Source organism: Nycticebus coucang, chromosome 4 (assembly GCF_027406575.1).
Source record: "Nycticebus coucang isolate mNycCou1 chromosome 4, mNycCou1.pri, whole genome shotgun sequence".
Lineage (NCBI taxonomy): Eukaryota > Metazoa > Chordata > Mammalia > Primates > Lorisidae > Nycticebus > Nycticebus coucang.
Window position 1 is genome coordinate 69,223,788 of NC_069783.1, and position 15,602 is coordinate 69,239,389.

Sequence of the window (15,602 nt, forward strand, 5' to 3'; positions counted from 1 at the left end):
GGGGCTAGGAAGAGAGGACCACATGTACTTTCTCTAGGTGTGGAAGGGAGTGATGTCATACGGTCGTAAACCCTGATCTACACCTGCTGATTGTTGAGATGACAGCTGATCTACATAAAGTAGCTTAGCTACTAATAAGAAAACTGCTCCCCTCCTGATCTCTTGGTCCCATGGGCAGCCTGCTTATGCACTGAGGGTGGTCAGCTCTCTCTGAGTATTTAACTCTGCTCGGATTGCACTGGAATGTCCTGTGGCCAGAGCCATGTGGAATGTTTTCCTTGGCTGACAGCAATGTGTTTTCACACTTCACTGTGGGAAAGTTGTCAGGGAGTTCAGTCACCAGAGAGCATTTTGGACAGGTGGGAAACTTCAAACTGGTTGCCTACACTAGAATCTTGAAAACTTGTCACCTGGCTGGCTTCCTGTAACTGTTTTCCTTTGTTTGAAGGCTTCTGCAGGCTGTGGACCAACAGTTTGAAGAATCTGCCTCAGGGAAAAAGTGGTGTTTGCCTTTCTATAGCTTGACTGTCTTTGGAAATTCTTTTCCCATTTGTTTTCTGATGTGGTCAGATACTAGCCAAGATTTATTAGAGGGAGCCGTAACATACAATCTAGGGTTCATCTGAAGCATAAATATTTAAGACTAGTTTTCACTACCTTTGTTATTTTTTCCCCCCTCACTTTTTAGTGTGAGATGTCATTTTAGGTTCTCTGGAAACTTAAAAGACTATTGTTCTTATGGAAGACAAAGTTCAAGACTGACAACGTTTTAAAAAAAGATCTTTGAGACTATACTCTTGGCTCACTGGGGGTTTTCTTTATAAGGGCATGACACATGGGTCCTTACCTCAAGGAATGTCAGTTTTATTGACCAGAATGTGTATGTGTCAGCTCCCTGAGCTGGGGCGGTTCACAACAGCAGGGACAGAACGTTCTGCTTTCTCCGCACGGACTCACTGGTCTAGTGGGAATTAATCAGAACATTCTTCTAGGTACTAAAGATACAAAAAGGTAGAAGGCGTGATCCTGTCTTCCCAGAGCTTACTCATGGGCATCAGGATAGGGGAGGGTGGGACGGCGCTTCACCCTCGGCCCCCACTGCCCTGCCCTGTCAGAGCTGTAGGGGTCTGCACAGGACCCTATGTAGGGATCAAACATGGGTGAGCTTCACATGGACGGCTGAAGTGAGCCAGGTGGGCTGGTGTGAGCAGCTGTGGCAACAGGTGGTTGAGGACCAACATTCTGCTTTGGTGTCAGAGCACGTTGCAGACAGGTGGAGAATGGAGAACTGAGGAGGGCAAGTCCTCTGGGCTGGGAGAGTGGGCACATCCGAGTCCCAGCCAAGGGGCTGCATTCCCCTGCTTGATCAGAGAGGCAGGTCATCGGCATGGAGACGTGGGCCCTGCCTTCTAACATGAGGACAAATGAGAGCCACAACAGAACAAGGTGGGTCATGTCCTACTGCCACATAAGACACGCCTGCGGGCTGAATGCCACCCTGGAGCCACCAAGATTCAGTGGGGAAACTGAGGTAAAGAGGCAGTACCTCAGCAGTAACTGCTTGCACAGCTATGGCTCCCCCAGACGCACATTTTCCAGCTGGGAGCACCTATTGCTTGTCTCTGCAGATCCCATACTCGGCCCACAGGAAAATCTTAAGAGTCTGTAATCAGAGGACTGAGCTTGGGAATGACCCCCACCTTTCTCTGGAGGAAGGTTTACCTGCAGGGGCACGATGCCAGCACCTTTCCTGGAAACAAAGGGCTTAGTGATTTGAGGTGAATTTCGCCAGGCTGAGGCACAGCGCCCTCTGGGTAGTAAGTAGGTGAGGGCATGGGCTTTGGGGTTGGAAGGATTAGTTCTGGGACACTGGGCAAGTTGCTTAACTCCTTTCTCATTACACAGTAAGGGCGATAATCCCTACTGAGAGGGGGGCCGCGAGGATGCCCTGAGTTCCTGGATGCAGAGTGCTGAGTACCATGCCTGGCACAAAGTAAGCTTTTATGGAGAGCCTGCTATTAATAGTAAGATTTATAAATGTATAATTTACAAAGTAGGGAGGAAGACATTTACCAAAATGTAACGATGTGTAAACGTAATGGATAATTATCTCCCTTGGACCAAGAGCAAGGTCTGGGACCCAGACTGAGGACAACAGGAGGGCAGCGTCCACCTCAGCTGTTAGAAGGTGAGGCGGGTGGGGCTTCAGCCACAGATAAGCTCACTTGTCCAATGGCCCAGGCTCCAGGCTGCCGGCTCTCTGAAAGTCTACACTAGTCCCTGATCTGGTGGGGAGGGCACTTGAGTTTCTGACCTACTTTTGATCAGAACTTGGTAAACACTCGCCGTGTCTTTCTAAAGAGGATCCTCCCAACTCCGAGCCTGGCGCGGGTGAGGCCCTATGTGCCGGGCTGTGGTGGGAAGAGTGTCTCCTGCCCCTTGCTCTGGGAGGCTTCCTACTATCTGGGTCGAGAAGCCAAACTTCTTACAGGGCCAGTGTTTTTCCGCAATGACCAGGGCACTAATGAAAACAATGCCATCAGTCCCCCAGGGGCCACTAATGTGTTAATTATTAATTATTAATAAGAATGATAATCATGAATAATAATAGCATCTGTCACTGTCATGCTTTGTATTCACAGGGTGGGGAGGCTTTTCATCTGAGAGACATTCCTAGCTCTGGACATCGGGGGAGGAAGGTGGCCAGCCTGCCTCTCCCCTTTCTCTCCAGGTGAGGCTCTTTGAGGCACCCTGAGGGCCCCGCCCAGGCTCATGCAGCTGCACTGCAGCAGGGAGAAGTCCCGCCCACTGCCCCAGACCAAGGCAGCTCCTGGAGCTGGGAGGCTGGGTGTGAATCCAAGCTCTGCCACATGAGCTGTGCGTGCGATATGTGCTTACCTTGTGGGGTCATTAGGAGGATTAAATGAGTAAGTGCCATGAATCGTGTTTGAAACAGTGCCTGGCCAGGAGCAAAACCTCAATACATGCTAATTTTTATTACCATTTAGTAGTATTTACTGGTGCTTCTGGTTGGACCATTTGAAATTGCTGATTTCCAACCACTTATGACCTATAAAAATGGGAATTTCATATGTTTCTGTGGTTCTTAACTGGGGGTGTATGGACATTTGCCCTGTATGGACATTTGACGATGTCTGGAGACATTTTTAATCTTTTTCTTTTTTTTTTTTGAGTGACAGTCTCAAGCTGTTGCCCTGGGTAGAGTGCCATTGGGTCATAGCTCATTGCTCTTGGGCTCAAGTGATCCTCTTGCCTCAGTTTTTCTATTTTTAGTAGAGACAGGGTCTTGCTTTGGCTCAGGCTGGTTTCAAACTCATGAACTCAAGCAATGCATCCACCCTGGCCTCCCAGAGTGCTAGGATTACAGGTGTGAGCCATTGCGCCCCACCAGGAGACATTTTTGATTGTTATGACCAGGGGTGGTGGTGCCACTGGTGTCTATGTGTAGAGGCCAGAGATACTGATAGGGCTAGTGTCCTTCAATCTATGGGTCAGCCCCTACAACTAAGCCACCCAGCACCAAATGTCAGTGGTGCCAAGGCTGAGTCTAGGCCCACCTGCTAGTATTCCACTATTGACAGATTAAATGTCTTAAAATATCTTTCTAAAACTTGCCTGGCTCCCATGCCTAGAGAATGAAGGCCCACTTCCAACAAACTCTGGCCTCCAACTTGCCCCCTCTCTATCTCCCTGTTGTGGCCACACTGCCCTGTAATAGCGGGTTTGTGGACACTCCAGGCCAGGGAAACTTCTCTGCCCTCCTAACAGTCAAAACCTAACACCTGCTTCGGGAAGCTTTCCTCCCATGCTTTTCTTCCCTAAGCTGGCTGACCATGGCAATCTCCATGGCTCTTAACTAATGTCACTCTCAAGTCCCCCTCCTTCAGATTCTGATTCCATAGGTCAGGGTGAGGCTAAGCAATACTTTAAGAAACCACCACCAGGAGGCTGATGCTCGGCCAGGTGTGGAAACCACCGTGTCTTGGCATGCAACTTTATTTCCAAGTTGCTGCTTGTTCTCTGAATACTATGCACACTGGCCCTTTGCATGCATTTTCAGTTCATTTTATTAGCGGGGCTACAAAGATGCTGGAAGGCAGAGACCTCATCCTAGAGACTCTAGGCCACTCAAAGGCATCCAGCCCAGAGCTTTGCCTTCCAGAAATTCTAAGTAGTGAATTAAATTCTAGTCCAGAAATTTTCCGATTTTGCTGAACCCAGGAATCTGAAATGTTTGTTAAAAATACAGAGCCTCAAGCTCCACACTCTAGGTGTTCTGCCTCAGTGGCTCTGGGGTGGAGGCTGGGGAACCTGGATATTTAGCCAGCTGGCTTTGAAACAGGTGTCTTTTAGCCCTGCTATTCTGATTCTCCAAGACGTCTGGCTCCAGGGTCTCAGAGGCAAACCTTGTGGAGGTAAATGCTCTTTTACCTGGATGCTAGACCACCCCCTAGCCCCAGAACTCCAGGAGACCTGGGCATACTTACACACATGCTGGTTTGTCCTCCTGCACCAAAAACCTGCAGGTTCCATGGAAACAGAACTGAGTGTGGGAATCTGGGCAGTCATTAAAATGTGACACCACTGCTGCAGCCATGGGCGGGTCTGCTGGGAAGAGGAAAGACATTGGGCTAAGATGCAGGCACAGCTGCCACACGGACCTTGGTGGCCCTCACCCCACTGGTTAGGAAGGTGAACCCCCCCATGAGTGGGGCTTCTGGTCCCACTGAGGGCTCCCTTTCCTCAGCTGTCATTTCCTAATGACCAGGACCAGAGAAAGCTCTGGCTTTGTTTTTGTTTTTTGTTTGTTTTTAGATAAGAAAACAATCTGTAAATCACTCAGTATAATTCAAAGATACCAGAGTACTTTTACTGTTTCAACCCAAGAGCTACCTAATTTTACTTTTGAAAAGTGATAGCAACCATTTTTAAAAGTTATCCTTCATAAAAGTCTGTTTTAAAAGAAACCAGAAGAAAAGTACAAACAAGTATTCTATAACTATTAAATTAATGCAGAGGCAGACTAGTTAATGATGTGAAAAGATGCCTATGATATACTGTAAGTGACATGGATGAATTTCCACTAGGGTCTCTACAGTACGATTCTACTTCAATAAAAAACATGAATAAAAATCTAGATATGAAGAAGTCTGGGAAGGATATCCACTAAAATGATAGCAGAGATTCTCTCAAGTGGTGGGATTAGGAATGATATGGTTATAAAGATTACTTAAAGCAAAGAAACCCATGTGAGAGTAGCAGAATCAGTATCCAGAAAGCCACGAGGGGCACAGAGCAAAGGGCGCAGAGTCAGAGCTGAGACGGGTCCTCCAAATAGCCCCGGCACCATCACTCTCACGAGCGTGGGGTGTACACCGAACAGCTAGGGCAGTTCTCAACCTGTGGGTCGCGACCCCTTTGTAACAATGAAAATACAACCTGGATATCAGATATTTACATTATAATTCATAACAGTAGCAAAATTACAGTTAAAAAGTAGCAAAGAAAATAATTTTATGGTTGGGGGTCACAACAAGAGGAACTGTATTAAAGGGTCACAGCATTAGGAGGCATTAGGAAGGTTGAGAACCACCGCTCTAGGGTTTTTCCTTCCTCAGCTTTCAGACAGGAATACAAGTCACCAATTCCAGGCCACTGTGAGGCACAATACAGCAACAGACTGGCATCACTCTGGAATGATTTTATTCCACTCCCATAGCCTCATTTATGCAAATGACACTCAAGATGCAGTAGATGGTTGTTTCAAGATGGCATAATAGATCTACTTTCCAGTTTCCTTTCTTATGCTTGTGTTTTGGGTATTTGAGGAATGGATCTTTTCCTCTTAAGTTCTGGGGTAAACAACATGTTCTTGGGGCTCTTCCTCTCTTAGGGTAGAACATCGCCTATTATGGGGTTTTAGACCACCATTAAATATTGAACTTCTGTCACTGTCTATTCATGAATTGCTTCTACAAGTATAATTTTAGAAACCCCATAATTCCAGGAGAAAAAGCAGAGGGTAAAAATACAACAAAATCCTTGATGTGGAAGGAGAGAGAACATGTGGTGGTTAAAAGTGTGGGCTTTGGAGTCAAGAGAGACGTGGGTTTGGATCCTGCCATCTGGTGAAGTATCCGGCTTCCCCTAGCCTGCTTCTTGTCCACAAGATGGGGAGTCCCCCACCTCCTGGGCGGCTCTGAGGTGCAGTGAGGTAACACTTTTTAAGTACGGTACTCGACAAATAGTCTGGTCTGTAACACTCAGCGGTTGGCTCGCCTACTATCGTCACTGACAATCCCGATTGTCAAGATATGAATGAATGGCTTGGCGCTCATAGCACAGTGGTTACAGTGCCAGCCACGTACACCGAGGGTGGTGGGTTTGAATCCAGCCCAGGTCAGCTAAACAACTGCAACAAAAAAATAGCCAGGCGTCGTGGTGGGTGCCAGTAGTCCCAGCTACTTGGGAGGCTGAGGCAAGACAATTGCTTAAGCACGAGAGTTTGAGGTTTCTGTGAGCTGTGACGCATGGCACTCTACGGAGGGTGACATAGTGAGACTCTGTCTCAAAAAAAAAAAAAAAAAAAAATGAATGAATCCCCATGTGGTAAGACCATTATATGATCACTACCCCCAAAATTCAGTGATGTGTAACTAAAAGTCCAAGTGCCCCCTTCAGCCCCTAATGGCAGCTACTTTCTTTCACGTGTGAGGACATGCAGAGGAGCCCAGAGCTGACGCTGGGGGGATGTCAACCTGGGACTGTTGGAGTCTCCATGAAGCAGCGGCCTCCCGGCCTGCTGCAGTTCAACTGTCCCAGCCTGGGAGCCTGATGAACAGGCTCAGTCACTTGCGAACAGAGGACACTGGATGCTGAACGGAGACCGGAGGTTCTGCTGTAGTTCACATCACTGGCTTCTCTGTGCTCACTGAACTCATCACGGAGCAAATAGGGAGAGATGAAGGGGCTGGAGGTTGTGGATCTAATTTGATTTAGACGTTCAAAAGGCTTTTGATAAACTCCACAAAAGGCCATTTAAACACCCACCTCTTGAGTCGCTAGAGGAAGTCCCTTGTCAGTGCTTGGTGCGGGTCGTGGATGGGCCACTTCACATCCCTGGGAACTTGTTAGAAGCCAGGTTCAAGGGCCCCACCCCACATCTACCGAGTCAGGGTGTTAAGGGGTTGGGCCCAGGAAGCTGTGGGCTCCCCAGGTGATTTTCCAAAAGTCTGGTTTATTGAGATAGAATGGTGATATAATAGTGCTCGCCCTGCAGCTGTCTCTGATGCACCTGACACTTTTCAAACTCCTATGTGATTCTTTTTTTTTTTTTTTTGAGACAGAGCCTCAAGCTGTCACCCGGGATAGAGTGCTGTGGCATCACAGCTCACAAAAACCTCCAACTCCTGGGCTTAAGCGATTCTCTTGCCTCAGCCTCCAGAGTAGCTGGGACTATAGAACGCCTGCCACAACGCCCGGCTAGTTTTTGGTTGTCATTGTTTGGCAGCCCTGGGCTGGATTTGAACGTGCCAGCTCTGGTGTATGTGGCTGGCGCCCTAGCCACTGAGCTACAGGCGCCGAGCCACCTGTGTGATTCTAAAGCTGTGAATCTGTTAAGATACTCAGTGGTGGGGAAGTCACGGACTGCGGGAAGCTAGAATTGGGCTATTGGCTGAAGATTTTTTCCCTGGTGATTCAGGGAGAAATTTACATTTCGACTTTTTTTTTTTTAAACCATGGCTTTTGTTCACAAATTGCTGACTAGCACTTATATTCTGAGAAAATGCCCAAAGCCAAGTATTGGCTTGCATCCTTTTTTGGGTATTCACTTTGCAGACTATTGTTCCAATATTCCTCAGAAACCAGTGGTGGCTCCTGGCAAAGCCTCCTCACAGAGGAAGACTCAAGGTGGGTTGCAGGAACATCACCAGCAAGAAGTTGCCTTGGATACAACTTCTCCTGATGAGAAGCCAGAAGTTAGTTTTGATAAAGCAATTAGAGATGAAATAAAGGACCATTTTAGGCTTTTGAAGGATGAACTTGTGAATCATTGGATAGGGCCAGAAGGCCACCCTCTGCACGAGGTCTTGTTGGAACAAGCCAAGGTCATCTGGCAGTTCCGTGGGAAAGAAGATTTAGATAAGTGGATAGTGACTTCTGATAAGACAATTGGAGGCAGAAGTGAAGTATTCTTAAAAATGGGCAAGAATAACCAAAGTGCACTGCTCTATGGAACTCTGAGTTCTGAGGGACCTTATGATGGAGATAGTAGGCAAAGTGGATACTGTGCAATGATATCCAGGATACCAAGGGGCTCTTTTGAGAGGAGGAAGTCTTATGATTGGTCCCAGTTTAACACTCTGTATCTCCGGGTCTGTGGGGATGGTCGACCATGGATGGTGAATATCAAGGAGGACTCAGATTTTATCCAGAGGAAGAATCAAATGTACAGTTACTTCATGTTCACCCGTGGGGGGCCCTACTGGCAGGAGGTCAAGATTCCTTTTTCCAAATTTTTCTTCTCAAATCAAGGAAGAATCCAGGATGTTCAGTCTCAGCTTCTGCTCGACAAGATCTCTTTTATAGGATTTACCTTGGCTGATAAAGTGGATGGTCCATTCTTCCTGGAAATTGATTTTTTTTTTTTTTTTTTTTTTGTGATTTTTGGCCGGGGCTGTGTTTGAACCCGCCACCTCCGGCATATGGGACCGGCGCCCTACTCCTTGAGCCACAGGCGCCGCCCCCTGGAAATTGATTTTATTGGTGTGTTTACTGATCCAGCCCACACAGAAGAGTTTGCCTATGAAAATTCTCCAGAGATTAGCCCAAGACTTTTCAATTAAATAACATGTAGTAGTTTTATATTACTAAACTAACAGTAATAGCATTTTCAGAGATACAGACTAAATATTTCTTCTTTTTTTTTTTTTTTGTAGAGACAGAGTCTCACTGTACTGCCCTCGGTAGAGTGCTGTGGCGTCACACAGCTCACAGCAACCTCTAACTCTTGGGCTTATGCGATTCTCTTGCCTCAGCCTCCCGAGCAGCTGGGACTACAGGCGCCCGCCACAACGCCTGGCCATTTTTTTGTTGCAGTTTGGCCGGGGCTGGGTTTGAACCCGCCACCCTTGGCATATGGGGCCGGCGCCCTACTCACTGAGCCACAGGAGCCGCCTAAATATTTCTTTAATGGCAAAAAAAAAAAAAAAAATACTCAGTGGTGGAGTATCCGGTCAACAAATACACTAAATGAAAAAGAAAATCCTGTACCTGTCTTTTGGGAACACTTCTCTCCAAAACTGATTGGTAAAGAGTGGACTCAATGCCATAGTCTCACTTAGCCTCTATTGACAGACACTTTGCCTCTTTTCTAGTGAACTCAGAGGCTGGAGGTGTTATAAAAATAGGTGCAGCAAGAAGGAAATGCAAATGAGAAAGAGGTGTGTGTGAGAGGGAGCCAGAGGAAGAAACAGAGAAACAGAGGCAGGTGGTGAGAGAGAAAGCAGAAATCAGGGCAGAGGAAGACAAGGGTAAGGAGTAGCAAAGACATGAGGTGTCAGGTTACTACACAAGGACACAGGAGAGGCCCGGGCTCCTGCTCAAGCTGAGTGGAGAATCTAGCTCTGTGCCTCCCAGCGGTCTAAGCAAGGATACGTGAGGTTTGTTAGAAATATATCCGCTCCACCTGAGCAGGACAGGTTTTGCTTTCCCTCAGCCTATGGTCAGAGAGCAACTTGTGCAGATGTTTGTGAAGGGGACTTCGTGTGCCAGGGTGGACAACGTCCGGAACGATATCTCAAATCTCAGAGAAGCATCTGCTATTGTAAAACCATCTGTGTCCTTCACACCGCTCACTAAAGAAGCCAAGCGTCCAAACCAGGAAGAAACTCCATGCCAGGGTATCAGGGATGGAGAGCACACATGGTGGTGCTTTTGCTCTGTGCATCCAGAGCCTGGGGGGAAAATGAGGGGTCGATGCTTAGAATGTGCGCCCCTGGCTCTGCATCACGCCACCTGTCTACCTCAACCCTAAGAGGACAGAGGGAGCTCATGCCAGCCCAATTATAACAAGTTAAAAGATTGTAGACTTCAAAAGAAAAAAAGACAACTTTTCCTAGTTACAAATGTGATACATTCACTTTTGAAACTTTTTGGAAAGTTCCAAACATTTCCTAAGTACAAAAGTGATACATTTTGAGAAATTTTTTGAAAATTCCGATCTATAACATACAACGTAGGTGGGCACACCTTTTGGGTGCAGGACATAGAAACAAGAGAGACTCTACCTAACAAATTCAAATATTGTGATGTGGTTGTTTGTACCCTCACATTAACCTGAAATAAAAAAAATCCTGATATATAATAAATACCATCTTAGGGAATAGTCTTTAATCCACTACTTAGAGAGAAACATGTCAGCACACAGTGCATAAGGACCAGCGTACAGGCTTCCTGTTTCTATTCCATTCCAGGCATGTTAGAAACAATTTGGTTCAAGACTCTTGGCACAGGGAGCTGTCCTGGCCTCTGACCCAGAGAGGTTCTCTGTGCACAATGTGCGGGATGGGTCCTGCTTCCACTGCCATATTCAGCAGCTTTGGAGCTTGCTGTAGATTTTCAAAGAGGGAATGTGATTCAAACTTGAGAACTACCTGGTCACGGAGGAGTGGACGAAACGATAGTCCTAAGGGTGAGCAAGCAACACCATGGCTGCTCTACAATTCCTGTGCATTTTAGTTAGGGGTGAGCCAGAATGAGGGGAGGTAGTGGGATTCACCTGTCCCTCGGGTGCTGAGCAAGCCTCGTGGTATAATGTCCCTTCCTAATGCCCTGAGCAAAGCGTGAAGCCTGCAACGAGTGAGGGAGGCGTGATTGTTGTTCTCACTGGGGGCCCTTACAGGTGTTTGTCTCAGACCCCACCAGACTCAGCAAAGGTCACTCCAATACCACAGCATGGTCAGCACAGACAGACAAGATTATTCTACTGATGTCCAGGAGGAAAGGTGCTTGGGGAAGGCTGGGGAGGGTAGGGGTGGAGGATCCACTTCCTGAGAGCTTGCTGAGAGCCAGGGGCTTTCCTTACATGGTCTCAGAGGCAGGGCAGGCGGCCACACAGGGGAGGGATTTGCTCAGTAACTTAAAGCACCATCTGCGCATGGCTGGTAAAACTGCCTCTGGTTACTTTTATGAAAACGAGCATCATAAAGAAGCCTTCAAATTCCCAGAATCTTCCCCAAGAATGAGTCTCTCAGTCCCAGTCTCCCTCCTTTACTTCACTTCCTGCTTTCCTTTCACTCTATTCTTTCTCTGCCTCCCTCCACTCTCTCTCCCTCTTAATTCTTTCTTTTCTTTCTGAAAACTCAAGAAAATAGTGAAGGAAGGAAAGGCCAAAATCATGTAGAAAAGGAAAGTGGTGTAGGCCAACAGGGCATGTCCCCAGAAAGCCTCCTGGAGAGGCCACACTGGAGGGAGTGGAGGGCTGGCCCCGGCCCAGGCTCCGACCACCTCCTCCAGGCTCTGAGTCTGATTAGTACTCAGGGCTGATAGGAAAAGCACACGTTCCAGTTTTCAGAAAAGAATGAGCATCAAGCCCACCAGCAGCTGGAGTTTCAAAGCTGCTCAGTTCCTGTTGTTGTGAAATTTATGAGGCCCCTCCAATGTGTTAACCAAATGCACATCTTGCAGACACCAATGTTCTCTGGGGAAGCTGTGAAAGCTTTGCCCAGAGACCACAGACCCACTAATAGGGCCTGGAGCCCAGCCCCACTCACAGAAGAGGGTCTGGAATAGCAATTGAGGGGCAAGGAAATCCCAGATTCAATTCACAGGAGGGGTCTATGCTGTTCAGAGGAGTCAGGAGACAGCCATCTGGACAGCTCCTTCCAATTGCTCTGCTCCCAGGGGAGCAGCGTCTACACCAGTAAGCATAATCATGCCCCTTAAAGCAGCTCTAATTAAACTTCATGCCATGTTGGTCAAGCAGAGCCAGCTGAGGCCGTTGCGCTTAACTCTTCCCCAGATGTCCAAAGCTGTGAACACGTTTGCCCGCTGCAAAACCTACGTCATTTATAGCTGTTTCATAACTTCCTCCGATATCATGGCTAACTTTTTGACATTTTAATAATAATGTCTTGCTTTTTAGTAGGAACTTTCAGCCAAGGCTTTTGACCTGGGATTAAAAATTTTTTCTAAAGACGCTACCATGGCAAAGCCAATGAATACTTCTTAAAAGTCCAAGACAAAAGATGGTGACTGAGTGAAGATCGGAGTCAGCCAGTAGCCTGCCAGGTGAGGGAAGGTATCAATCTGAGAGTCGCCCTCTGATGCTTCCAGGAACAAGGGCCTCCACTTTACCCTATGGCCAGGCTGGAGTCACCTCAGTTCTGGGCTGGGAGGTGGCCCACTTCCCAGGGTGGAACTCCAAGTTCAGGCGGCAATGCGTGAACCTGCAAACTCAGACACACTGTGAAGGAGAGGCTGGTACGGGGGCTCACACTCAGGTGGCACAGTGAGAAGCCACAACTTAGAGCAGCAAATGGTCTAGAACCCTGGTGCCCATCCACAGATGCTGGTGAGCAGGTATGTATGTGTGTCTGGTGATAATAATTCTTAGAATTTTTCTAAATAATCCTGATGAGAAAGGGCACTGTCCTCTAGGCTTGAGGACAAACTTGAGGTCATCTATGCTACTGACCTTTACCGGAGAGGAAGGTAATGGATAAGGGCATTTCCTGAGGCCATGTGAGTGGACAGAACAAGAAAATTTTAAAATGAGCAGTGAACATCAGCAGAGTACAGAAAAGCAATCCCACTTATGGGAATACAGGAGTGGGAAATTCATCTTATTCTCAAGTGCTATTGACTAAGGAGGGGAACTCAATTTTGCTGCCTTTGGGGTTTGTGTGTGGTGGTGAAGATGATAATCTCACACCCATTCACTATTAAAATCAAGAGCAGTGGGCATCTTTTAAATAACAGATAAGGCCTATACTTAACAGAGAGTATCAAATCGTCTGAAAACAGAATTTGCCTTCACATTTGAGAGGGACATGTGTTCATTTTAGTTAAGCAATGAAAGAGAGAAAGTGACTCTGGCCCTGGGCCTCTAGCTGTTCACTGGAGGGGTTCGGTGGGGGCAGGTAGAGCCACTTTTGTCACCACTACCCCAACCCTAAGATTCTCAATTTACCGAGAGAAGGCCTATACTTTAAAAAGAACCTATTTTTCCTATAGCATAATCCCTGAATGCAGAATTGCTAATTCTTCAGCAATCTTTTCCAACACTGGCTTATTTTGACCCTGTCTGCTTTTTACCTTTACCTGATTTTCAAGTAGTGTTAGATCCTACCTAGCCTTCCACTCCCACTTAAGGGCACGGATAATGTTTTTATCGTACTAAACCTCAAAACCACCATATGGGGTAAGCATTACTAGTCTTTATTTCTCAGATGAGGAAACTAATCTAAAGGTTAGATAACCGTGTCAATGGACACATAGCTAGAAAGTACTAGAAGTGGAATTTTATCTCAGTGTTCTCTGATTTTAAGAGAAGGAAGAGCTGTGGGAAATTAGGATGCTATTCAAGTCCAGGAAGACAAATGCTGAGAAGGCACACGGCTGAAATCTGCGAATCAAGCTGGCAGTGAGGAAAGGGAACCCTTCACTTGTGAAGCAGCTTCTAGTAATCAGAAAGGGGCACTTTTAGGAGAAACGAGAGGAAGTATTACTTTATTTGGGGGAAGAGTGGGGAACTCTACATATGGAACTTATTATTCCCACAAGGGAGTAGTGGTGGAAAATATAAATAGACACAAAAGAGATTTCTATATGACCAGGGATGATGGTTAACCGAGGAGTAGCTGGAAGTGGGGGAGGGGCCAGTGCACAAGATGCTACCCCTGACCAGAGCCCAGACCTCTGGACCGTGCAGCGCTCGTGCCCAAGAAACCAGAGGCTTCTGGGTCAGGGCAGGGCTCCTGAATTGCTTTTGCAGCTTTAAACAAGATGCTATGGAGGAACCCAAGGGAACATGTGAGCCATTTTCATACTCTCTCATCATTTCCCCCTTTGGGCAAAACCTAAGGAACATTGGATATGATGGAACCAAAGTCAAAGAAAGATATTAGGAAGGAAGCAGACAACTTATTTCCTACTTTCCTCTAAAGGTATTGCTTATTCATAACACAGAGCTAGAGATGTGTATGTGTGTGTGCACACGTGTGAGTATGTGTAAGTTGGGAAAACAGATACACAGTCAGAAAAAGTCACCAGCAGTATTTAACCCCAGTGGGGTTCATCTTGCTTTTGCTTATTTTGAAGGCATAGGCAGAGTTTGCATCACTTATGGTACCTTCTTCTAATCCAACAAGAAAAAGAGAATCGCGTAACACAAACGCAGAAGTACTTTGCCAGGTTTCTATTCTGTCTAAAGTACCTGGACTTACAGATTTTAACCCGATTGTGGATTTTCTGAACTTGGACTATGATGATGACCACTTATCAATAGCAGCTACCATTAACAGATTGTCCACTAACTGCAAGTGCTAGGTCCCACATTTTACAGATAGAATTCTATCTAACAAAGTCTGTGAGGGAGCTGTTACTGTCTCAGTCTTCCAGGTGAAGAAAATGGAGCTGAGGAAAGTTAAGGCTGTTCAGTGTCTCTCTGTCACTAAATGGCAGACCCAAAACCAGAGCTCATGAATGGTGCCCTCTAGAACTCTTGCTCTTGTTAATATATCCACTGTTACTTCGAGGGTGTGTGGTTAAGAAATCCTTATGGGGAGCTTCTGCCTGCAAGACCACTCTTTCATTTGAAGAATAAACAGATCAGGAATTACCTGGAAGTTTTCAGAGGTATTTAAATTAAAAAGACTAAGAGTCCCAGGCTCAAAGGAGTAGGGTGCCAGCCCCATATGCCAGAGGTGTGGGTTCAAATCCAACCCCAGCCAAAAACTGCAATTAAAAAAAAAAAGACCAAGAGTCCCAAGGCAAGTGGGTTTCATTAGCAAAGAGGCTTTAAGAATCTAAAAGAAAACCTCCTCATTGAAATCACGTGAAGAATGGGCTAAAACCAGAGTCTATGTGTATCTTTGTAAAGATGCACAACACACATGCCAGCGTGGCCTCTTACTGCACCCCAACTCTTGCAGGAACCCCCTGCCTCCCCCAGACGGCAAGGGGAAGGGGGAGGCAGGTGTGAGATTGTCAATCTGCATTCCACATTCGTTAGATTAGAATGAGATGGAGACAGACGGGAAATGCACTGACAAAGACCCTCATTCCCGTCCCAGCAAAACTCCTCTCAGGACCCTGTTTCTCCAGCCCCTCCCCTGATCCTTCTACCCCTACCTTGAGCCTTAGTAATTTTAAGCAAAAAACCCAATTACGGAAATTACAGGTCATGATTTTGCTTTGAAGATTGAAAGCTAAATCTCTTCTTCCTCTTGTAATATTTAATAATTTGATTTCAAAGAGAGAGAGATCATTTCTTTCTTTGGTATCTTCAAACCAGAAAGCCCCTTACTCTAATTACATCCTCCTGGGTGTCAACCAGCATTGGAAAGAGTTCACTTCCA

General features: G+C 46.6%; 2 protein-coding genes across 3 annotated transcripts in view; one reads left to right on the forward strand and one right to left on the reverse strand.

The window, feature by feature from the left end:
- TGFA (transforming growth factor alpha) overlaps window positions 1-15,602 on the reverse strand; it is a 101,655-nt gene that overhangs the window by 13,872 nt on the left and 72,181 nt on the right. The window contains exon 3 of one of the 2 annotated variants that reach the window (XM_053589620.1): window positions 4,509-4,626. In XM_053589620.1, the coding sequence (XP_053445595.1) occupies window positions 4,509-4,626 (118 nt within the window). Of the gene's footprint in view, window positions 1-4,508; window positions 4,630-15,602 lie in introns of both variants that reach the window. The other variant, XM_053589619.1, reaches the window with a different exon arrangement.
- On the forward strand, window positions 7,675-8,660 carry LOC128583361 (complex I intermediate-associated protein 30, mitochondrial-like; the record flags this gene model as incomplete). Its single annotated transcript, XM_053587542.1, has 1 exon — window positions 7,675-8,660. A coding segment is annotated over exon 1 (900 nt), but the record flags the coding sequence as incomplete, so codon positions are not given.